Source organism: Panthera tigris, chromosome C2 (genome assembly GCF_018350195.1).
Source record: "Panthera tigris isolate Pti1 chromosome C2, P.tigris_Pti1_mat1.1, whole genome shotgun sequence".
Lineage (NCBI taxonomy): Eukaryota > Metazoa > Chordata > Mammalia > Carnivora > Felidae > Panthera > Panthera tigris.
In genome coordinates this window covers 44,550,344-44,576,164 of record NC_056668.1, presented here as the reverse complement: position 1 = coordinate 44,576,164, position 25,821 = coordinate 44,550,344, and the positions used below count along the sequence as shown (strand labels likewise).

The 25,821-nt window shown below is 33.8% G+C and overlaps 1 protein-coding gene across 2 annotated transcripts in view; it reads right to left on the bottom strand.

Moving 5' to 3' along the window:
• Positions 1–25,821, bottom strand: part of EPHA6 (EPH receptor A6) — an 867,849-nt gene that overhangs the window by 790,262 nt on the left and 51,766 nt on the right. For both annotated transcript variants that reach the window (XM_042998967.1, XM_042998968.1), the window contains exon 2: positions 9,536–9,600. In XM_042998967.1, the coding sequence (XP_042854901.1) occupies positions 9,536–9,600 (65 nt within the window). The remainder of the gene's footprint in view (positions 1–9,535; positions 9,601–25,821) is intronic.

The following is a 25,821-nucleotide window of genomic DNA, read 5'->3' as shown; positions in this document are numbered from 1 at the left end:
AACATAACCATGCTGATGTGGAGGAGGTGATGAGGAACCAAATTGATGCGGTAATGATAGAGAATGATCTGAAAGAGCTTCAAGGAGGTAGAACAACAGGATTTGGAGATTGGAGGTGGGGCTTAGGAATGAGTCAATCACTTAAAATGCAAACAAGATTATAAGAATATCTAGCCGATTATATTTCATCTAGTTGTTAAGTATTTTACTAATAATCCCTTGGAGTTCATAAGAGAATTTAGCATTTGTATGTGCTTGCTTTGGATTTAGATGTAGACTCTTTTGTTTATAAATGAAATGGGTTTTTTAAAGTTTATTTATTTATTTTGAGAGAGAGAGAGAGAGGGAGAGAGAGAGAGAGAGAGAGAGATAACTTGTATGTGTGTGCATGCAGGTAGGAAGACAGACAGAAAGGGAAAGAATCCCAAGCAGGCTCTGTGCTCAGAACAGAGTCCAACATGAGCACAAATCGAACCATAAGACCATGACCTTAGCTGAAATCAAGAGTCGGATGCTTAACTGACTGAGCCACCAGGGGCTCCTAAATGAAACAGTTTATAAACTGAGTTTAAATTATATAATATGGGAATTATTTTAAAAGAACAACTGTAAACTTCTGTTGGAACTAGGAGACTGGAAGTTAAAGCTTTCTAAGTAATAGTGTAAAAAATAAAGAGAATAAAGGAAAGATTATGTTATATAAATCAAAGGTAACTGGCTTAAAGTGACCCATACCATTATATATATATATATAATATATATACATAATATATATATGCATGCTTATGGGAAGACACCAACAAGAATATACAATAAAAAACCGCAGAGATACTGGAAAAATGAATTGCATACATACTTATTTTCAGCTGCCCAGAGAATATGAAGCTAATTATATATTCACAGATCAGTAAATACTTCACATCTGATTTCCCAAATCATTACTATCTGCTTTACTCTTACTTCTCTTCCTCACCATAGAATTAGTTTCATCACTACTCAATACATGTTCTTTCAACTGGTAAAAACTAAGAAAGCAATTCACATATTTACTTATTTTGGAGAGGATGCTACTATATAGGAAGGAATAGTCTGATATAGTTCACAGAAAAGTGCCACAAATCACAGTTGCTCAGCATTATGAACGGTAGTCCAATTATGGAAAGAGCCCAAATGTCCAACAACTGATGAATGGATAAAGAAGTTGTGGTATGTATACACACACACACACACACACACACACACACACACACACGCACACACACAGTAGAGTATTACTCAGACATAAAAAAAGAATGAAATCTTGTCATTTTTGTAGTAATGTGGATGGAGCCAGAGACTATTATGCTAAGCAACATAACTCAGTCAGGGACAGACAAATGCCATATGTTTTCACTTATATGTGGAATTTAAGCAACAAAACAGATGAACATAGCGGGGAAAAAAGAAAGGCAAACAAGAAAAAAGACTTAACTACAGAGAACAAACTGAGGGTTGCTGGAGGGGAAGTGGGCAGGGGCATGGGTTAAATGGGTGATGACTATTAATGAGGGTACTTGGTATGATGAGCATTGGGTGTGTATGTAAGTGATGAATCGCTAAATTCTACACTTGAAACTAATATTACACTGTATGTAAATGAACTGTAATTTAAATAAAAACTTAGAAAAAAAACAAAAAATATCACAGTGGCTCAGATATTAAATATTTGGAAATTTATGGACTCTAATAAGCTATGCATATTTATTCACCTGTTTCCTCGCATTGCCCACATGCAGGGGAGGTCATTTACCCAAGCACAAGTTGCTAAAAGAGGGCCTGTAGCTGGGGTAATTCATATTCCTGTGTTCTCTTCAAGGAAATTCTACCTTCCATGGATTTTATGTTTCCTGGTTGGCCTTAAAACAGGCTCTGATATATGGAATACAGTGCCTTTCCAAACAGTTTAATTGTAATAGAAGACTCTTTTATTACAAAAATCATTTTGCCATTATAAAAATTATTATAGTAATGGAATTACTATGTTCACTTATAGCTTTTATTTAGACATGAATGACCTGAATCACTATTTTCCTAATTGCTTCAGAATAAATTTCCTAATAGTAATTCACTATATTTAACAGATAAGATCACATATCTTGTATCATCTTGGATTATTCAAACCCTAAAGATCATCTAAGTCACAATGTGCAAAAAATACATATATGGTATTTGAAATTAATATTTGACATCTCAGAAACAAAGTTTTCTAACCTCTAATTGTCATAACTAATATAAAATACAACTTAATATCCAATAGCAATTTTTTTCTACTAGCATTCAGTTTCTTCTTTTTGTTACAGTGTACTTCACTGTTGAAAAGAAGTTTGATTTTGAGTATTGGTGTGCCTATACCTATGTCCACTACAACTCTGTAACAAAGATCTGATCTACTATGTTTTACAAGTAGCCAAAACAGAAGAGTGGGAGAAAAAAACTGGGAAAATCAAAACTTTCATTTTCTTGCTAAAATTATTACTATGAATAAAAATAAATAGTTAAAATCTTCTGGGTGAGTTGATGGGGTGATTAAAAATCAAGTTGTTTCAGGGCCTCTGGGTGGCTCAGTCAGTTAAGCATCTGACTTCAGCTCAGGTCATGATCTCGTGGTTTGTGAGTTCCAGCCCTGCATCAGGCTCTGTGCAGACAGCTCAGAGCCTAGAGCCTGCACCCAATTCTGTTTCTCCCTCTGTCTCTGCCCATCCCAATTCACTCTCTCTCTCTCTCTAAAAAGTAAATAAACATTAAAAAACTTAAAAATCAAGTTCTTTCCATCAACAATAAGTACTTTTTAAATGTTTACGTATTTTGAGGGAGGGAGGGAGGGAGGGAGGGAGGGAGGGAGGGAGGGAGAGAGAGAGAGAGAGAACGAGCACAGACAAGAGGCAGAGAGACAGGGAGAGAGAGAATCCCAAGCCCACTCCAGGCTGTACACGCAGAGCCCGATGCAGGGCTCAATCTCACAGATCATGACCTGGGCCAAAATCAAGAGTCAGACACTTAACCAACTGAGCCATGCAGGCACCCCAACATTAAGTATGTGTAATATTGAATATAAATCAAATAATACCTTATGGAATTATTATTATGAAATGTTACCTTTCAACTATCAGGATTTATTCAGGTATAAGTACTGTTAATAATCAGTATGTGGCTACCCAAACAAGTCATTTATCTTTGCAATTACAGTATCAAAATTAAAAACCACATAGCTATTACATTTTAAGTAGTATCAAATATAATTAATAAAGCTCACAGGAAACAGTATGTCTTTAATCATGAAATTTCTTTTCTATATTATGAAAAGTCTTTTACTTTTCTGGTGAGTACCAGTTACTTTTTATTAGTCAGAATTAATATTGAGCCAGGATGCCCCACTGTGATATACCCACTGCTGGGAAGTATTGAATGGAACCTGATCTGTAATGAGTATTACGGATTTTGAATGTCACATTCAACTACAGGTCTTACTGTATTTTTCTATTTCATCTACAATGTTCTATATTGGCCAAAACCAAACTGTAATAAATAAACTATCAATAAATAAAACTATCAATTGAAAGGAGTAAACCACGAGTATTTCAAGAAAATTTATGTGATTTTCTTTAACTCTTTTTCAGATTATGAGAACTCAAGAGATATATATTTTTTAATTTCTTCTTTTGTACAAAGTTATTGCATGAACAGTATCCTTCATGTTTCCTTTTTTCTCATTAGCATTACAATAACATGACTTCTTAAAGACTATCTCCTTCCCAGAAGATTTTCAAAATTAAAATGGGTCTTTCATTTTTGCACTGGGTAAGATTTAGTATTAACTAGTTAGTTATTAGTGATTTACAGCAAAAGGAAAATCAAGGGCATATGCCCTGTACTTAATATTTATGAAAAAAAAATCTCCACTATTCACTAATAACTTCCATATGTTATGTAAAAATTTATATGCAGCATTCTTTCATTGATTACCATAGCACTATTAACTACTTTGTTATATCATCATCATTTCACTATGTTAGTGTAATACACTGACAGATTAAGGATGGAAGGGACACTTACAGGATAAAGTTCTTAAGATTTTTAAATTATGTAGACATAAAATTTTGACATTAGGCACTGAGAGCATAGTGTTAAGAATTACAACCACTGGTTACCAAAATCTTTGATGTATTCATTCTTTTCTAAAACCAAGCTCCAGCATATATACAAGTGTAACTATTCAATTGTACTCTGTTCTCAATATATCAATAATGTCATATTGTCTATATTTTGAACATCCTTTCCTAACGATTTTCTAAGGTGCTTACCTTTCATTTCCAAGGGTCTATGTTATTATCTAAAACAAAAGAAAGCTTTATGAATTTTTGTTTGTTTGCTTAACTGAATCCAGAACATTTTTACTTTTACTTCTATTTACTGGGGGTGAGACATACGCTATCTAAATGAGTTAAGAAACTGAAATTCTAAGTTTTCCACAATATGGTTAGCCTATCATCACAGTCTCCTTTCCCACAAAACCCTTCACCCAACCACACAAATTATTCTCAACATTCCTATAACATAATGCACACACATTTGAGAATTCTGTGCCTTTCCTCAAGTTATTCTTTTTGCCTAACAGATGCTTTCCACCCTCTCATCCAGCCCATATGTGATTCCTTCACAGTTTATAAGAAAGAGCTGATGTCACATCCTACTACCATTTTTTCTGACCAGAATTAATCCCTCCTTTTATTATTTTTTCAGAAACCATTACTCAAAACTACCTGAAGACACTCTTTGGCCTTATAATTGTGCAGAATTAGCTCTATACTCCAAGACTCCGCAAGTTATGTAAGCATACTTTTAAGCACCCTAATAGGGTACTTGGCACAAAGAGCATAAAATGAAAAGTTTGTTAAATTGAATTCTGGGGGCGCCTGGGTGGCTCAGCTTGTTAAGTATCCGACTTCAGTTCAGGTCATGATCTCACGGCTTGGGGGTTCGAGCCCCAAGTTGGGCTCTGGGCTGACAGCTCAGAACCAGGAGTCTGCTGCGGATTCTGTGTCTCCATCTCTCTCTGTCCCTCCCCTGCTCATGCTCTGTCTCTCTCTCTCTCAAAAATAAATAAACATTTAAAAAAATTTAAATTGAATCCTGGACACCACATATTTTAGATGTTAGTACAAGTGAGTTGACAAGCAAGCATTTCAGCAAATATATACATTTTTTTTTTCATTTTTGCAAGCCTAAAGGTCATTTGCTCAAGACTATTCAGTCACCTATCTTCCACATTCTGTAACCAGAGGTGCTTACCTACTACTCAAATAACCAGTAATGGTTGTGTTTACAACATTGCAAATGTCTATTCCTGTAACCACATTAGCATGATACTACTGGTGGGATGGCTATTCTAAGTAAAAAGAAAAAAAAACTATTAAATAACTTATTAAATCACATTATTTTATATAAATAGTATATAATTTCAAAAATGTCTCTTAGTTCAAGTCTTTATAGAAAAAAAAATTTATCTGGGATCCTGGGTGGCTCAGTTGGTTAAACATCCAACTCAGATCATCATCTCACAATTCATGGGTTCGAGGCCCATGTTGGGCTCTATACTGACAGCTCAGAGCCCGGAGCCTGCTTTGGATTCTGTGTCTCACTCTCTCTGCCCCTTTCCCCGCTCACACTTTGTCTCTCTCTCTCTCTCTCTCAAATATAAATAAACATTTAAAAAAAAGAAAAAAATGATCAATTAAAATGTTATTCCTAGAAAATACTTCATTTAGAGAAATACCAATTATACTTGATATCATAAAATTACCCAATTTAACATCTAGCTGTCTTTTCTACCTGTGGCACATTTGTAAAATCAACTTAAGTAGTCAAGTTTAGTGAAAAAAGTCAGTTTTAGTTAAAATGACCATTCATATTAGCATGGCTCAATAAATGTGACAACCTGAAAAAAAGTCATACAATTTCAAATAGATATAATTTTAATATACAGATATAAATGGTAGTTTAAATGTTATAAATTGATTAACGGTTTCTATAGGCTTTTAATTATTTGACTATTACTGATGTCTAAATGATTTTCACTCCTTTCCGATTCTGTGTCTCCCTCTCTCTCTGCCCCTCCCCCGTTCATGCTCTGTCTCTCTCTGTGCCAAAAAATAAATAAAAAAAAAAAAAAAAAACGTTGAAAAAAAAAAAAAAAAAGAAAAAAGGGGCGCCTGGGTGGCGCAGTCGGCTAAGCGTCCGACTTCAGCCAGGTCACGATCTCGCGGTCCGTGAGTTCGAGCCCCGCGTCAGGCTCTGGGCTGATGGCTCAGAGCCTGGAGCCTGTTTCCGATTCTGTGTCTCCCTCTCTCTCTGCCCCTCCCCCGTTCATGCTCTGTCTCTCTCTGTGCCAAAAAATAAATAAAAAAAAAAAAAAAAAAAACGTTGAAAAAAATAAATGATTTTCACTCTTGCCATCTTTAGTAGCCTTTTTCAAAGTTCTTCATCCTTCTTGATTATTTCCTTACTTGTTTTTACCTATCAAGAGCATTAAGTAAACTCCATTCTTGTCAGTAATATACACCCTTCATTAAAAGAGAAATTGAAGCTATATATTTTCTTTAAAACTTACTTAAGTCATCTATCCATTTTATTGTATCCCTTGATTAACCTGTTTCCTCTAATTCATGCACCTATTATAAACTATGTCCATATACTCTCATTTTCAATTATTCCTACTGCTTTCACTTTCCATATATGCATTATTATTTGAGGGATAATCTAAAAGTAATATAGATCATCCCAACAGTGACATTCCAAGGCAATTGAGTATTCAATTTATGTGTTAATGCCTGAATCCTTGTGTTACCTTTCCCTCTGTAGTTTATACATATTGGTCACTGGTCTTTATATTTACAAGGTAGAATCTTAAAGGAAATAAGAAGCACATATATGTGTTAAAAATTAGGATCTGTTTGGCTTAGAATTTTCACTGCACTAATTCCTAGCTCTGTGACCTTGTAAAGGTTATTTAATGTACCTGAGTCTCAATTTCCGTATGTTTCAATAGGGTAAAATGATTCTTGATTTCTAGGACTCATGTGAATAAACTTCTTTGAACAAAGCCTAGCATATGGTAAATGCCTGATAAATGTTAACCATTTCTCCCTTTTCCACCTTATTCTATCATACATATTTTCTACTGTTGTCTCCTTCCTCTCCTTTCTCTCTTTCCTCCTGCAAATCCATGGCTGGTGTCCAAAATGTTCATCTCAGTCAACTACTATGTTTGGCAAGGGGAGAAAAGAAATCTGAATCAATTATGCAAATACCAACATAATTAATCGGCCTTTCATGAAGTTTCCAATGCTCCTCTCTGTTACCAATGCCATGATAAAGATATAGGCTTTAGTAGAAATAATTTATTTTGAAATAAATCCCATCAGTCACGATTTAGCCTATAACTTGTTGGTATTTTTTGTTCCTTACTCTCTTTAAGAAGAGGTTTCTCCAACTGGGAACCAGAACTCAGATATACCTCATAAGGCTACTATGGAAATAAAATGTAAAATTCTTAGTGCAGTGTCTGCAAATAGAAAACTATGGAGTAAGCATTACTTTTCAGACAATTCTGCCCTTTCTCTTCGAAACTAATAAACTAGATATAGTAGAAAAAAAATCTCACTTTCATAACACCTATGACAAGATCATTGTAAGAACAATAGTTCTTTACAGTAAGTTTACTTGTAACTCACTAAGTCCCTGTGTCTCCTCATTACCAGTTTGTTTTGAAACAGCCTGATCAAGACAAATACAATCACGACAGCAGGGGTGTAACTGCTGTTCCTCACAGGATTCTTTGGCTATGACTCCATGAGGTGAGTGATAATATAATCACTAAACTTTTTGTCATTTTTTTTTAACAATGGAAAAATAATTCTTATAAACTTTTTAAGGATTTATACGTTCTTATAAATTACTTTGTACACTGAGAACACAGATATGTATATATCTTGGAGGGATATTTTAGAAAAAAAAATCATTCATTCCTTGAAAGTAACTAATAAATTTAACATGTTTAATACAATCAATAAATATTGATGTTTACTAAAAATAAGATGATGAATGTACAAATATAGTTTCAAAGATATATTTTCAGGAATGGTTTGATGAGAGCTCTATGAAAATAAAAGGAAAATTTCAAAAAAATAAAATCAGTCTGTAAAGCAAACAAATCTAAGGAAACAAAAAGCCTGCTGAACAGACAGAAAAGTTAACTCTTTACAGAAATGTATACTTGAAAATACACATTTAATGACTATTTATATAAAAAGTCAAATTCAAACAGCAATATTTGAATGATTCTAAAAAGAAAACATTTTTCAGTCAACTTCTCCTTTCAAATTTAAATTTGCAGATGTAATGGAAAAAAAAAACAATATAAAAGTATCAACTAAGAATCTGATGAATGAGAAAAATACAATTTATAAAAAAAGGAAGAAAAGCTAACCCAAGTACACCTGAATAACTGTTGACTACCTCCGTTACTATAAATTTTCCTTAATTCGGCAAAATCTATGTAAAAAGCTTCACAAACCATCCTTTTATTTTTACTTGAAACAATTTTTTAATATGGAATTTATTGTCAAATTGGTTTTCATACAACACCCAGTGCTCAACCCAACGGGTGCCCTCCTCAATGCCCATCACCCACTTTCCCCTTCCTCCCACCCCCCCATCAACCCTCAGTTTATTCTCAGTTTTTAAGAGTCTCCTATGGTTTGGCTCCCTCCCTCTCTAACTTTTTTTTTTTCCTTCCCCTACCCCATGGTCTTCTATAAGTTTGTCAGGATCCACATAAGAGTGAAAATTAAAAAAGAAGTAGAAACACATTGCAATGTGAAAATGTGCAAAATATATTAAACCACATAAAAAGTCCATTATAACCACAGCTAAAGTGATATCAGGACTTGAAAAATTAGTTTGTAAATTACACATCTTTAAATTACACATGCCTTTCAAAAGCAACTACTCTCAGGTAACAAAACCTAATCATAATGTTTCTTTTGGTCAAGTTCAAAAACATACACTGGTTTGTTACACTCATATGTTTTAATAAAAAATAAATTGTTAATATCTGTAAAATCCACTTCTTTTATAACAATCTAAAGTTTGTTTATGGACAAATACTCACTGAGGTTACCAAATTTAATAAACCTATATACAAAAACCTCTTATACATAGAATTTTTTTCTATGAAAAAAATATTTATAGGGGAGACAGTCTAATATTATATAAACACTGTATTAAAGAATAATGATAATTTAAAGAAAAGCAAATATTTTTATACATCATTCTCATTGGTTACCAATTCTAATTGTATTTTAATCTTTTCTAAGAGATTTTAGTTATGTGCTAAAATTCATGGTAACTAGAGCCAAAATTCACTGTTCCTTTAACTATTATAACAAATTCTAAAACCTAGTAAGGATGAAAGTTTTAAAAACATAATTAAACTTACCCCATTTAATGGATATGTTTTCCATCCTAGCTCTCCCAGCACAGTTGTTGTATCAAGCAACACAACTGGAATTAAATAAAAAAAAAAAAAAACTTACATGAATATCTCAACTGATGAAAAAATATGTTATTTAAATCATTAATGTCAACTACCTTTACTATTATTCATTGCATTAGCTTTAAAAAGTTGCATTACTTACTTTAAAATTAACTATGTATACTAAATTCTAATATATAATAATATTAATAATAAAATAACATAAAGTAGTCCTAACTTATTTCCAAAACATGTAATTTGTGTTTAACAATGCTAAATAAGGCAGATAACTGAATAACAGAATTAAGTTATTTTTAATAGCTGACTTTTAAAACTGACAAGTGTTGAAGGAGGTAATCAAGAGGATGTGACTGTCATTTGACCCTCGAGCTGGACTCAGGCAACTGTAGGCTCCTCATCCCCCCACCCCCCTCCCCTATTCTCAGAATATGAGCTCTGCCTACTGTTCCCATAGTGGGAGCTATTTCAGGGACACAGCCTTGACAGAGTAACATTAGTCATTGCAGAATATTCTTTCAGTACTGTTTAAATCAATTCATTAAACATACGTTTGTAGAACTAAGCTTCAATTATTTAAATTTTATTGTGGAAAATTCTCAAACATATTTTAGAATGTAGAGAAAACAGTAAAATGAACCCTCATGTACTCATCATCCAGATTCAATAATTACCAATTTATAGCCAATCTTACTTCATCCACATGTTTTTATCTACTCTCTCCCACTGCAGGATTTCTTTGAAGCAAATTCCAGTAATATCCATAAAAATTTAAGTATATATTTCTAAGATAAAGACTCCTCTTTATATAGCTACAGTATCTTAATTCATTACTATAAGTAGTAATTCCTTAATGCCATCAAATATCCAGTGTTTAATATCCCTATTGTCTCTACTTACTTGAATAGAAAAATCAAGCTCTAAATAAGTCCTATTCATTACACTGAGTTGACAATCTACTTTTGTTTTTTAATCTACACTTTATCCCATTAACTTTTTTTGTTAGATTTATTGAGGTATGATTTACTTACAATAAATTTACCCTTTCTAAATGTACATTTCTATGAATTGTGACAAACACCCACATCCATGTAACCACTGCTACAGTCAAGCTATGGAATATTTCCATCACCCCCAAAACTTCCTTTGTTATCCAATATGGCTAATCCCTTCCACAGCCCAGTCCCTGGCAACTACTAATCTAACTTCTGTCCCTATGATTTTGCCTTTCCCAAAATGTCAAATGAATGAAATAGTATAGCATGGGGTCTTTCAAGACTGGTTCTTTCTTGTAGCATAACACATTTGAGATTCATCTATGTTGCTGCATGTATCAATAGTTCCTTTTTATTGTTGAAAAGTATCCTATTGTATGGAATTCCCTACTTGATGGAAATGTGAGCTATTTCCCGTTGGGGACATTATAAATAAAGCCACTATAAACTTTTATGTACAGGTTTTTATATGACCCTATGCCTTCATTTCTTCATGGTAAATAGAGATTCCTGGGTTTATGGAGAATCCTCATTTTGAAGACACTGTCCAACTGTACTACAAAATGGCTATGATGTTTCAAATTCCCATTAGCAGAATACCAGTTTTCCAGTTGCTTCACATCCTCAGCAGGACTTGGTATTGTCCAGGTCTTTTTTAAGGCATTCCAACAGGTGTATAATGGTATCTCATTGTTGTTTTAATATATTTCCTTAATGCCTGGCCAGTTATCTTTTTCATTACTTGAAATCAAATTTACTGGAAAAAAAAAAGGTTATTTTGTCCTACGTTCTAGATTTTTCTAATTGTAAGATATCATTGAACATGCCCCCCATTCCCTTTATATTCTTTAAATTGGTAGATATATTTAGTAACTTGATCAGACTGAAGTTCAATTTATTTTTATTTTTTTTGTAAAATTACTTCATTAGTGATGTTTTGTAATGCTTATACAGAAATCAAGGAAGATATCAATGTTTTACTAGAGTTGTGTCAAAAAGACTTGGGAACCAACCTGGATAGGCTTCTACTGGCCAAAAATGGATAATCTCATCATATACAAGGTTAATGACTATAGGGACTTCACAAATATGCTCAAATCCATGCATTCATAATGATATAAATATACCTACTGACAACTTTTATAGAATACTAGGACACCATTATTTTAAAAACTGGTAACTAATATGAAAACAATAAAACATTTTATTTTGTTTTTTCTTTGTTTCTTTATTTTTTATTTGAGAGAGAGTGCATACACACACGTGAGTGGGGGAGAGTGAAAGAGCAGGAGAGAGAATCTTAAGCAGGCTCCATGTTCAGCACACAGCCCCACACAGGGCTTGATCCCATGATCCTGGGACCATGACCTGAGCTGATACCAAGAATTGGACACTCAACCAATTGAGCCACCCAGGCACCCTTATTTTGATTTTGCTATATAAACTACTTATGAATAAAAAAAAACAGTTAAAGAAGGAACATTGCTCTTATTGAAGTAGTTCAGTTAATAAATGAAGAAGGAATGGCTGAACTAGGCTATACCGTTTTCTAACCCCTAATGAATTAATAGACTTAGCTAATGGTTTTCAATGGCTGCAAACATCACCTAAAGAGAAAAAAAAGACACACAAAGGGCTAAAGCTTTTTAAAAGGATTTCTTTATAGTTTCATCTACTCCATATTAACATATATTTCTAAGAAGCCTGGAAGTAAAAGAAAGTACACTAAGGATGATACAAGGATGATACATACATATTCACACAAACACACACATATACATACATTCATTCTCATACACACACACAAATACATAAGATGATATTTGATGTCATTTGGGTTCATTCAGTATAACAAAAATAATCTCATTTATTAGAGAAAGAAGCTAAAGATATCATTATAATAATATTCAAAGCTGTAAGTTTGTCTCATTATCAAATGAAAGTTACTTTCATTTTTGATATACACTATTATAAAGAATTCAGAAGTATTTACTACCAGTATGCACTTTGGGATACACAAAAGTTTAATGTTACTCATCTAGAACATTTTTTTTAATTTTTTTAAACATTTTATTTATTTTTGAGACAGGGAGAGACAGAGCATGAACAGGGGAGGGTCAGAGAGAGGGAGACACAGAATCCAAAACAGGCTCCAGGCTCTGAGCTGTCAGCACAGAGCCCGACGCAGGGCTCGGACCCACGGACTGCGAGATCATGACCTGAGCCGAAGTCGGCCGCTCAACCAACTGAGCCACCCAGGTACCCCTCATCTAGAACATTTATATTTTTTAAATACATCATTATTTCCCTGAAGGCTAGAAAAATAATGATACTAATTCACAGTCACTGTTGGAAGAAGTTTCTATGTATTTTCTTCCTCAAGTAATCTCCACATTGTCCTAGAAGGTGTGTCTTTTTCTAAATGCTCAATTTACAAATGAGAATACTGAGCCTCAAAAAGGTTAAGTAATTTTCCTTTATATCACAAACTGACAGATTTGGATTCAAATCAAGGACAGTGATGTTAGAATGTCCTTTGTAAAACACTTAAAGTCTTTCAATTTTAAGTGTTTTTCTTACCTTTTTTTTACAGTTTTTATTTAAATTTCAGTTAGTTAACATATAGCATAATATTAGTTTCAGGTATACAATACAGTGATTCAACACTTCCAGTGCTCATTACAAGTACACCTTCATCCCCATCACCTATTTAACCCATCCCCATCCCCAGTTCTCCTGGTAACCATCAATTTGTTCCCTATAGTTAAGAGTCTGTTTCTTTGTCTGCCTCCCTCTCTTTTATTTCTGTAGATGCAGAAAAACATCACTATTTCTTTTGCTGATCCAAAAACTTTGTAAGTTTTTTTTTTTTAATTTATTGATTACTTTTTAGAGAGTGAGAAAGAGAGAGCAGGGGAGGAGCAGAGAGAGAGAGAGGGAGAGAGAGAGAATCCCAAGCAGGCTCCATATTCAGTGCAGAGCCCAATATAGCTCAACACAGAGCTCAGGCTCAGGAACAGTGAGATCATAACCTGAGCCGAGATCAAGAGTCAGATGCTTAACCAACTGAACCACCCAGTCACCCAAATCTTTGTAAGTTTTTATCCTAGTTTTTCATGAATAGTTTCTACAGAAAATTCACTAGTACTACCTACAAATCATGCCATTTAAGTCAAGATGTTTACTGGAGCAGAGTGTTCAAAAATCCTTAATATTGAAGTCTACCAATAGAGATTTATTTTTCACAGACTGGAAAATTAATTAATTGATTAGTTGATATAAATATACTTTCTAAAATGTTAGGCTGCTCGGTTTTCGATAATTAGCATTTGTAAACTGTGAAGTATACTCATTTCAAAACAAACAAAAAAGGAAAATATGTATACCTACAAAAGTGTAAATCCTTAGAATTTTTTTATTTCAGATTAGCTTTAAGAAACAAGATTTATATTATTGCTCTGTTTTCCTCTTTAAACTGCAATCATACCTTTTAAAAATTCATAAGAACAGTAAAATTCCAAATTTGCATTCCTGACAAGTGAATGATAAACTGATACTAAAATAAAACTAAGGAGTTTTGAGATTTTTAATACCATGAAACGTGATAAATGTTTAAATTTTACTATTTGTTTTATATGTAAAAACCCCATAAATTCAGGTTTTTCAGGCTCACTAATTGCATTGAACCCAGCAAGGTGAGAGCTCCTCCTGCTGGTTTTAAACAAGAGTTATCCAGTTCCTACCAGAGTGTAAAAATACTGTAAACTTAAACAGGGAAAAAACCACGATGTCGACATAAACTCAGTAAAAAGTCAATACTTTTTTTATTTTTAATTTAACTGCAAGCTTTTAAATATAGCACAATACTTATTATTTATGTAAGGAGTACATATGAAAATATAATTATTTATTCACATCATAATGAGAAGTTGGATAAGTCAAAAATAAATGGAAGTAGGACTAGGTTGGTGGTACCAAAGTTTTGAAAATATGTGTATTTTGTTTAATAAGCAACATAATGCATAGAATATATTTGCTATACCACATGCAATTTTCCTATTAACCTTCAGAAATAAATTTCCAGCATATTGTATTTCTGTCTGAAAATATCTCTTAATTTTTAGTACTCCCTTTACTCATTATTTTGGAAGTTTTAAGAAAATTTCATTATGTTCTAAAAGAAGATATGAAATGATAAAGGCAAGGTTGATAATACTGAATTAAATGAGACTGATGAGTATCCAAGATAAAAAAGCTCAATGCTAAGTTTTGCCTTAAATAATTTATCAAGTCTTTATCTACATCCCTTTTAATGAATTTAAGATATTAGTTTTAAAGCAATTAGCATACAGGTTTATCATATATGCTAGATCATCTTTACTCCAACTGTACAATAAAAAAGGAGGAGATTTTATTTGTATGCCATTTTGACAAATTAGGCAAAGAAGAGATCAATCAACCCACTAAGCTATTCTTTTAGGATAATTTTTTTGTAAAAATTAAAGTTAATGGCATGTGAATTGAGTCCAAATATTTATCAGTATTTTTTAAAGTTCAGATACCAGTAAACACAAGTTTGGGATTTTCTCCAATAGACTTTATGAGAAAAAGAAAAAGGAATTTCTTCTTATAATCTTCAATTTAGAGTCTTATTTTACAAATAGAGCCCAGAAAGGTAACGTAAGTTACTAAGTTTTTTAGTAACATAGTAGTAGAGGCTTTTCATAGTAAATTCCAGTCATGTTCCACTGACTGTAACATACCCTACAACCCCCCATAGCTCCAAACAAACTAGTAAATAAACAAAAGGAATACTTCTGACATCATGACCAAATATAATACAGTCAGAGAATACTTTGAATTATAGATAAACATGCATATATATCTGTGTGTATATTAGCACTAGTCTATTTGAACGTCATCCTGTTTACATCCTGCTTTAAACTGACATTCAGATTACTACATTAACTACCAGTTTTGGCATAATCGTATATTTCTGATTGACAAAAATCACAGCTGTAACTTCCAGATCTGTATACAATGGGTATCTACCCTCACATAGAGTCAAAATCAATATTTAATTTCTAAAAATCAACCACAGATTGATTTAAATAAATGTAGGATTATTAAGTTTACTCCTATGTCCCTTTGTGTATTGGTATTATTTTAAGCCAACATTTTCCAAAGAGAATCATTCCTTCTTAAAACTAACAAAACTACTTTTGTCTAGAAACTGAGAACAATTATTTGTTCATTAGGTGTACTTACAGCATTTTGTTTTGTCATGCCTTTCTTAATTCTGTGGTTACCTGCCTGTTTGGTTTTGTTTGTTTGTTTGTTTGTTTGTTTGTTTTTACATTTATTTAGTGTTGAGAAACAGTGAGACAAAGCATGATCGGGGGAAGGGCAGAGAGAGAAGGAGACACTGAATCTGAAGCAGGCTCCAGGCTCTGAGCAAGACATCGGCACAGAGCCTGATGCGGGGCTCGAACCCACTAACTGTGAGATCATGACCTGAGCCAAAGTTGGACACTCAACCAACTGAGCCACCCAGGCGCCCCTATAACTGTTTTTAATATAGGTATTATTCATGATTGTTTTTTCTACCCGATGTGAGAGTTTGAAAATCCTATCTGAAAGATAACATGAACATAGTGATATTAAGCACCTTTCTCAAATTTATAGGATGAAGTCAAGCCTAGAACTTTTGAATTCATACCCTTCAACTTCCTACTCTTCCAGAAAATGTTATCTTTTTTAGAAAGCATGTTCAAATCTCTCTGCCTCTGTCCCTTCTGGAAAACAGATCACTTTTTTGTTTGTTTTTTTTAGTTATGATGGAAAAATAAGCTCTAATAATCAGAGAAATTATTCCTTCATTATTACCTTAAATAGAGAAAAGAGCAAAAAAAAATTCAAGCCAGTTTGCTGTATAGAAGGCAAGTTATACCTCAGAGTCAAGTACTGCCAGTGAAAACTTTATCAATAGTATTTGATTAAAAATATAACTAGTAGTGTTCATCCTTATCACTTCCACACCTATTTTGCTCAAAAGAACTATACTGTTACCTGCTTGACACAGCTTTATTTGCTTTAGTCTTAAATAATTTTTAATGCCTGCCATTCAGATGGGCTAGTTTACCCCAAAGACCCAAGGAGAACCCAAGTATAGATCTGATCCATGACAAGGTCACCAAATGACAGGTTTACTCCTAGGCTCCTGAGCAAGGTCATTAAGACTTATCAATGAGTCACCTCACAAGTCCTGCTTTCCCCATCAAGTTGTTTAGTTATTTCTATGAATTAAAAAAAAGGAAAAGAAATTTGACAGATTCCTAATCAACAGCAAATATAATTCTTCCATTTTGACATCTTCATCACTTTGATCTATAAATCAACTAAGTAGCTTTGTTTAGGACCTGTATTATTTCCATTTTTTTTCAATTACATAGGGATTAAATAGTAGAAAAGACTATTTGGCTTTGGTTTTAGATTTGCTAGTCATACATTTAATAAATGTTGTTGATCTTCTCATCTGTCACAGAAACTCACAACATTTACTATATATACTCCAGTTAGCCCAAACCACTAAATATTCTCCCCATCACTTACACAGCATCGGAGATGCTTCTTTCTAGTGCTTTCTAGTGCTTTCCTTTCTTATATTTTTCACTTGTCTTCCATGGGCTTTGGACACTTTCTATTTTTTTGGGAAGAATATTATGAAACTCAAGGTTTGAAATGCACTTAAATATTATTTTATTAGCTCTGGTCAAAATAGATTATGAATACTTTTTGAAAGTCTTATCTACAACAAAATAATGTAAAGCCACTTCTACATAATGGAAGAACAGTCTAAATAAAGTATTGAAACCCTTACTTTAAAAAGAAACAAGAGTAGCTTTGCACTGAGAAGGAAAAAATGACCTTTACTAGAATCTAAGAAAAAATTATATGAGTAAAACAGAGTTTTATTTTTCCCCTGGAAAATGGAAAGGAATTTTTGTTTTTGTTTTTGTTTTTTCCCCTTTGCAATAGTGGTTTTTTTCTCCATTTCATTTACACAGACATAATGTAAAACATTTTTAACCTCCTTCATTAGGACATATAGTCATAAAAATGTTACTTGATTTTACTTTAAGACATTTTGATATTATTTCAACAAACATTTATTGAGGCTGTTATATTCCAGAGGCTGTATTAGCTATTACAGACTACAGAAAGTTTATAGGATACTATGTATAGCCGCAAGGAGTATACCTGATGTCATGTTTTTCACTCCCATTGTTAGGATTTTTGTGTCAACTCACATGCCATAGTTTATTCAAACATGTAAATAGCAAAAAGGCTTAAAATGCCCTTATTCAGAAGGTGCAGAAAAGGCGGCAGCTATTTAGTAGAATGTGTAGAATTAAATTGTTGTTCCAAAAGGGCAAACATCCAATAGCAAATCAACATCTCCATAAACTATAATTGGACAACTTATCTCACTTTCTACAGAAGTGCCAAACAATGAATAGATTGTAGAAATATATCCCAGTAGTCAACAGTAAGGGAAATAGTAATTTTCTACCTGAAGAATACTCTTCAAAACAATCCTGAACAAGAAATATCTGCTAAATTTCTCAGAAGAGATAGTGTTTTACTTAGAGTACGAATTTAAAAAATTAAACTACACACTACTATAAGTAAACATTTACTAACCCAAGCTTAAGTCATCAGCTTTAAAAAATTATCCAGTAAAAATCTTAATTGTATTGTTAAAATTTTGAAAAATATACATATTAGACAACGGTGAAAGGGCAATATTCTCATTTTTTCCATTAAAATTATGGCCAAATCAAGACATAATTATCAGTATCAATTTAAAAATTAGTTCTCCCAGTATAGTATGAGCTCCTCAAGGGCAGGGTCTGTGTGTGTGTGCGCGCACGCATGTATTTGTTGAATAAAATGAATGAATGAATGAATGAATGAACAAAGGAACAGATGAGTAGAAGGAGCATGCACAAAAAACTCATGCCTTCGAGGAAACATTTTTAACCAACTACTGAAAATATAGTGCAGGATTAGTGGGAAGGCAGGCACTGGACAAAATTTATATAGTCATTGTGCTTACTTTGTAAGGGAGAAGGCTCACATATGATCTCTCTAAGAAGTGGTTAAGGGACAAAGTGGTCTTTGGAAAAATATAGTTAAAGTAGGCATTTGTTTTGAGCACAGAATGGATTGTCAGAAGACAAACATTTTCATACCTTTTGGAGTCCTTTTCCCTGCTCCATCCCTACCCCTACCCTTTCATCAAAGAGTACCCTTAGGCTGCTTGCTCTCAGTCCAAACTCTGTGCATCTAATCTCATCTCTCACAGTGCACAATGTTCAAATTATCCCTTCTAATCTGTTGCCCCACTGAACACACTCATCATATCAAGAAAACATCTTAAGTAAAATAGCACACAAATGTGCTTATGAATACTCATTTCCCCTTATCCCTTCCTACATTATTTATTTATCCAACTTAAATTTGAATTGATTACAGCACCTTTTGGGTGACAATGAACTTGGGACTCTTCCATGGCATAGCTAAAATCACACGGCATAAGCAATTTCTCATAGAACTATATTGCAAAAGAATTCCTAAAACTCCAATTTCTAATTGCTTGTTGGCCTTTTGGCTAAGATCAAGTGTAAAACTCCAACTTCTACCATATTCAAATAAATTACCCTCTGTTTAGAATATATGATGTGCTTGTGTAAACTTAGCCAAGTCGTAATTCTTATTCTACCAACTGTTGGGAATTGCTCTGCCATAAACCAAGTAATTCCCTAAGCTTTAGTATCCACTCTAACCTGGCTCTTGACAGACTCTGGTCTTAGCCACTCTTCCAGGGTAGCATGAATGACTTAGCATGTAAAAACAAGAGTAACAAACAAAAGTTTGCTTTTCGTGTCATGGGTCATGATTGTCTCTTCTTTGCCCTTTGAGTTTCTCTTATTAATTGATTACTTGAAGAGTCTTCTTCAAGAGAAAGCTAAGAGAAATGTTTTTATTTTCTTTCTTAGATTTCTCCATCTACTCCCTCCAGCTGCTTACATAAATATTATCCATACTCGCTTTAGTTTCTAAAAAAGGTACAGCCAAATTGCCAATTGAAGACTCCTCTAAAGCAGCTAACTAAACCATCCATGAACACTTAAACAGTCAACTGCTTATAAAACATGATTGTCATGTCATAAAACTTGATAATCTGTTCATATAATAATATATATTTTGGGAGAGATGCTGTAAAAGAATAATTTAAATAAAATGTAATTTTTAACCCTTTTCCCATAATTTCACCATCCTTGACTGCCTAAGGAATGTGTGTTGTCTCGTGAATCACTAAATTGAATTGTACTGAGAATTTTAGTAAGTAGTATTGCTTGTGGAAGAGAAAAGTCTGTAATGAGAGAAATGGGCAGGAAAAATGTGAAGAAAAATAAAATATTAAAACAACGAGTTGTTGTATCATTTATACATAAAACAGCTTTTTAGGAAAATTTGATAAATAATGTCATGAGAATTATGTAGGACAATTTCCTACTGAAACTACTGAGGAAATGAGAGAGCAAATGTGATGCCAGATTTAGAGGCACATGAACTGTAAAGACAGCTGATCTTCTGTTGCATATTTCTGTACTGCAGACGAGTCAGGAGGAGGAATGGTTCATAAATGAAACATTTACAAATGTGACCCATGCCAAGAGCAGCATGGCTTCAGTATATAGGAAAGAATGACAGATGGACACTTTAGTGTTGGCAGAAAAAATAAAAGAAAAAAGCAAAACAACAACAAAAAATGGCATTATCATCATTATCCTGTAGGGAAGGCAAGTCATTAAGTGCTATTGTGAAAGTGTTTATCACCAGGATCTTATGCAATAAAGAGGATAATGGCATTTTAGCATTTAGGCAAATGGAGAATATTTTATCCAACACAGGTTTCCCAACCATAATTAAGCATAAGAAAGCAGATATAGGCTTTCATAAGGCAGTGATCAGTTTTAATTTATTGATTACCCAAGACATGGATTATGGTAAGAAATATAAAATGTTGAGAAATTCTTTTGGTGAAGTCATCAGGATCCAAACTCCATCTTCAACTGCCATGGCTGAGAAGCTCGATTTTTATCATTCCAAGGAGGAGTGATTATATTTTAGGAGACTTATTCCTGGTAATCAGACATACAGGAGACTAATTTATAAATGAGAAGGACGATTTATTCACTGATGATTTATCTCCCCAGGGAATCTCCTTCCTTGCAGGTAAACACATTCAAGAGACTAAATTACAGATCAAAGATTTCTAGGAAAGTACTAAATTACTGAAAAGGAGTAACCCCTGTTTCACTTTTACAGTCCTCTACGTCTATTTCCATGTAAGGAACAAACAATTTTATCTACTCATTTTAAAGCGCTTAACTTTAACAGTGCAGAAGAAACAATAGGAAGTTCATTACTTCCAAAAAATTATTTTTCAAACATACATATTGCCAACTATAACTTTGGCATTTCAAACACTATTTACAAGGCATATTACAGTCTCCATGGTTATAGCCTAGTATTGGCTAAATTTTGGAAGTACTAATTTTTATTTTGTGGGGAAAAAATGGTTCTATCTATAGACTCTCGTTAATAACAAAGTACTATGTATTTTTCCCAAGAAAGATTCTCACATGTGAGTAAAATAAATTCCAATTACTGACTCTTATATGGTTTCAAATAAGGACAGGGAATAACATTTGCAACCTTGCTGCACAATTTGGTAAGAATCTAAACTTTTAGGCATAGAGTCCATAGTTGGTTGGACAGATTGTTTTGGTCTTAGACTGCTCTTTACTACAATCCTTATTTTTATCAGCCAAAAATGAGAGAAGTTTTAAAAACTTAAAACCATTGATTTGTCAATACATAGAAACTTAATATTATTTCTGAGAAACTTAATAGTTTTCTCCTACCTAGATGACGTTATTTGATCATATAATCTAAAACTGCCATATTCTGAATAATGAACAATTGTATGTTCTTCAGAAATCTGTTACTTCTTGTTTTCTCTGTCTTCATGTTTTTCAGAAAAAAAAACTTACCAGTTAGAGGGTTTCAACTATTATTTCAATTCTACCCACCTCCAAAACAGTATCTCCTGAACAAATCTCTCTTACCCATCAGACACAATTCACAAGCCCTTTACCTGTTCACAAACTGGCCTCTGTATAGGGAAGGCAGGGAAAGACCAAAGAAAGAGAGGCAAAAAGCCTTCAGGTTAGTAGGTGGCAGGTTTTAATAAACAAGGCTTGTCTTAGGCAGCCACAAGATGAGTGGACCTTCATATCTCCCTGCCAGATCTTAAGTTTACAGAAGCCCCAAATGGGTTCTCACAAGTGTACCATCCAGATGGTCTCAACAACACCTTACTCTCTCAAGGCTATGTCTTTGGAACAGCTCCCACTGCAGGAATAATGGGCAGAACTGTACATTCCAAGGACAGTGGAGGGGGCGAGAAGCCTCTGATTACCCAGGTCCATCTCACAGGTCAACTGTTAGCCATATCTTCTGGATTACCTCCTTCAATATCCCTCAAACTTAACAAGTCCACATGTGACTCGATTATTTTCCTATGAACAGATATTACCTCCTGATTTCCCTATTTGAGGTACTGGCACACAGCATCTGCCCAAGTACACAAATTAGGAATCTGTATCCAACCCTAACTCACCCTTAACTGCTCATCTATAATTTTGCAAAGTATATGTTGTAGGCAGAATAATGACCCCCCCCCTCCAAAGTTGTTCATGTCCTAATCCAAGGAAACTGTGAAAATGCTATGTTACATGGCAAAGGTAAATTAAGGTTGCAGACTGAATTAGATAATCATCTAACCCTGAAGATAGGGAGACTATCCTAGATTATCCAGTGAGCCCACTGTAATAATAAAGGTCTTTAAAAGTAGAAGAGGGCGTCATTAGAAGATGCGACTACAGAAGAAGGTGCAGCGAAATACAACCTTGCTGGGCTGAATGTGGAGGAAGGCAGCCATGAGCCAAGGATGGTGGGCAGCCTCCAGAAGCCAGAAAGGGTAAGGAGATGGACTTTACCCTACAGCCTCCAGAAAGGAACACAGTGCCACTGACACCTTGATTTTAGCCTAAAGAGATCTATGTCCCATTTTTAACTTACAAACTGGTAAGAATAAATTTTTGGTTTTTTAAAGCCACTCAATTGAAGGTAATTTGTTACCACACCAACCAGGAACCAGTACACTAAACATCCTAAATCATCTTCAAATCTATCAGTTTTTCTCTCCACTACCCATTTCACCTCTCAACTGGACTAGGGTCCCTTGGTCCTTTTCCTCTCATTTAACTTCCACAAGGCAGCTTCAGTGATCTGCTTAAAATATAAATCCAAATTTTCCCTTCTTTTTTTTCAAAATTCCTCAGTGGTTCACCTTATCACTTAGAGAATTCTCCCAAAGTATTTGCCAGAAATGTGCAAAAGAAATGTTCATAATGTATACACTGAACATTCTAGCAGGTTCTGAGTAAAAAGATGAATCAAAATAAACATAGCACATGCTTTCAGGGTTATTATAATCTAATATGAGAAACAGAAATTAAACAAAAAATAAAATAAATATAGACCTATATTATAAGAAGTGCTATGAATCTAATTTATATTTTAGGCTCATGGAAAGCCTCTAAAAAGAGTCATGATTATAGAGTGGAACTATTGTCTATATTTCTTTTAGATTAATGATGCAAAGTATATAATAATGAATTGGAGAAGACATGAAATAAGATATTCCTTATTATTTTTAACCCAGTATTTCTCTCACCTTTTTGGTACTAGAACCTCTTTGACACTGAATATACATTAACATTCTACGGTAAAATGTTCAAGAAAACACAGTAAGGTAACTGCTGCCTTACAAGGGATCCTTTCCACTGCATGCAAGATACTTCCTGGCTTGATCCCATCTATCTGTCCTACTTCATTTTCTATAGTACCCCATCCCTGCCCTACATTACTCTGATATACTGGTAATGCTCAAACTCATTTCATCCTCTCCCCTCTCTCTATTTCATGCTATTCCTTTCTTACTGGAATTCTCTCACTGTTTTGGTCCTGCAAAAATACTCCTAGTCATCACTTACGGCTTAGCCTAAATGTGATGTCTTACAGAACCTTCCTAAACTTATTCCCAAAATATATACATGCTCTTACTCTTATGCCCCATTGAAATTTGTACATACTTCACAGACAGTACTCATCTCACTTAATTTTACTACAACGTATATATTTCTTGGTGTAACTATTCTTCCATATAACCTAAAATCTTTAAAGGCTAAAACTGTCTATTTCAACCCCCCACACTTTTCCTGAATTCATTATTTTAAAAATGAGTAATTGTTGTGAAGAGAACTGGGTGTTATATGTAAGTGATAAATCACTAAATTCTACTCCTGAAACCATCATTACACTATATGTTACCTAACTAGGATTTAAAGAGAATAAAAAATAAACTCTGTATATGAAAAAAAAAAAAAGGAAGCTATTTCAATAATCTAGGCAAGAGTCGATGAAGCTTGGACAAGAGTTGGGGCAGTGGGAGTGGTGAAAAGGGGTTAAAAACAAACAAATATGGGTGTCTGGGTGGCTCAGTTGGTTAAGTATCTGACTTCGGCTCAGGTCATGATCTTGCAGTCCATGAGTTTGAACCCTGAGTTGGGCTCTGTGCTGACAGCTCAGAGCCTGGAGCCTGCTTTAGAGTCTGTGTCTCCCTCTCTCTCTGCCCCTCCCCCACTCACACTCTGTTTCTCTCTCTCTCTCTCTCTCTTTCTCAATAAATAAATATTTTAAAAAAAAGAAAACATATAAACAAAAATGAATAACTGAATGGATTAGCAAAATGAATGTAAATAAATGAGAAATTCAGAATAACAAAATACATACTATGCCACAATTAGTAAATGGTTCAAAAGGTCAATAAATATGGACAACTCAGAGCACACACACAAAAAAGTAGTACACTTTCAGTAGCTACAAAGTACACTGGAGTACACTGAAGAGGTAGCAGTTAAGGTCCTGTGATTATAAATCCACTGCTCCAAAAGCAATAAATAATAAAATAACTTTCTGCTTTTCTATCAGATTGTTAAAAAGAAATTACTAGAGCAGAGTTAAAGGACTGGCAAAGTCACAAAACCCAAAATCCTGATCATATTGGAAAGAAAAAAATTACAACTTAAATGAAATCATAACGATTCAGGAGCTTCAACTACTTACGCAAAAGAAATTTCCATGGAAACCACGTAGAGAGATTTTATATATATACAATATATTTGAAGTACTCTTGAACACATTTTAAGATTACATAAATATATATGTAATATATATGTATTCTAATTAATATGTATGTAACTAATCTAAAACAATACACTCAAATAGAAGGGGAAAAAATACCCATGAAAAAGGAGAATCATCCACTCAGAATAAAATAAATCAGTTGGTGCTCTTGATTAAGAAAAGTTGATGTATTATGGCCACTAGAATTGGAGAATAGCTAGGAAAGGAACATCAGATGGTATTAAAAACATTTTAAAAGAGGAACTCCCAGGTGGCTCAGTTGGTTAAGTTATCCGACTTTGGCTCAGGTCATGATCTCACAGTCTGTGAGTTCAAGCCCTACTTCAGGCTCTGTGCTGACAGCTCAGAGCCTAAAGCCTGCTTCAGATTCTGTGTCTCCCTCTCTCTCTGCCCCTTCTCTGCTTTCACTCTGACTCTCTCTCTCAAAAATAAATAAACATTAAAAACATTTTAAAAGAGCTATGGAAGCTGCTACAACATCTTTGCAGTGAAATATAAGAATACTACTGATTTGACACTTTCACTTTGAAGTAACCAGAATGATACCACAATTTTATAGAGCCCTTATTTGGTTGGGTTTTCAGGTAAATTTCCAGGAAATTTATTTTTATTAGATACTAGATATACTAAAACCTCAGAAAATAAAACGGGATATTAATAAATCCCCATACCTAACATTGCTCTAAGATATAGTTATAAATTTTGATGACATGTCTTTGTGTCTTAGAAGAGCAAATTGTAGATATTAGGAAATATGGAAGTCCCAACAGAGTCAAGATTTCACATTATTACTAAGGAAAGACTCCTTTCTTTTCTAAACAAGGGGGCCAA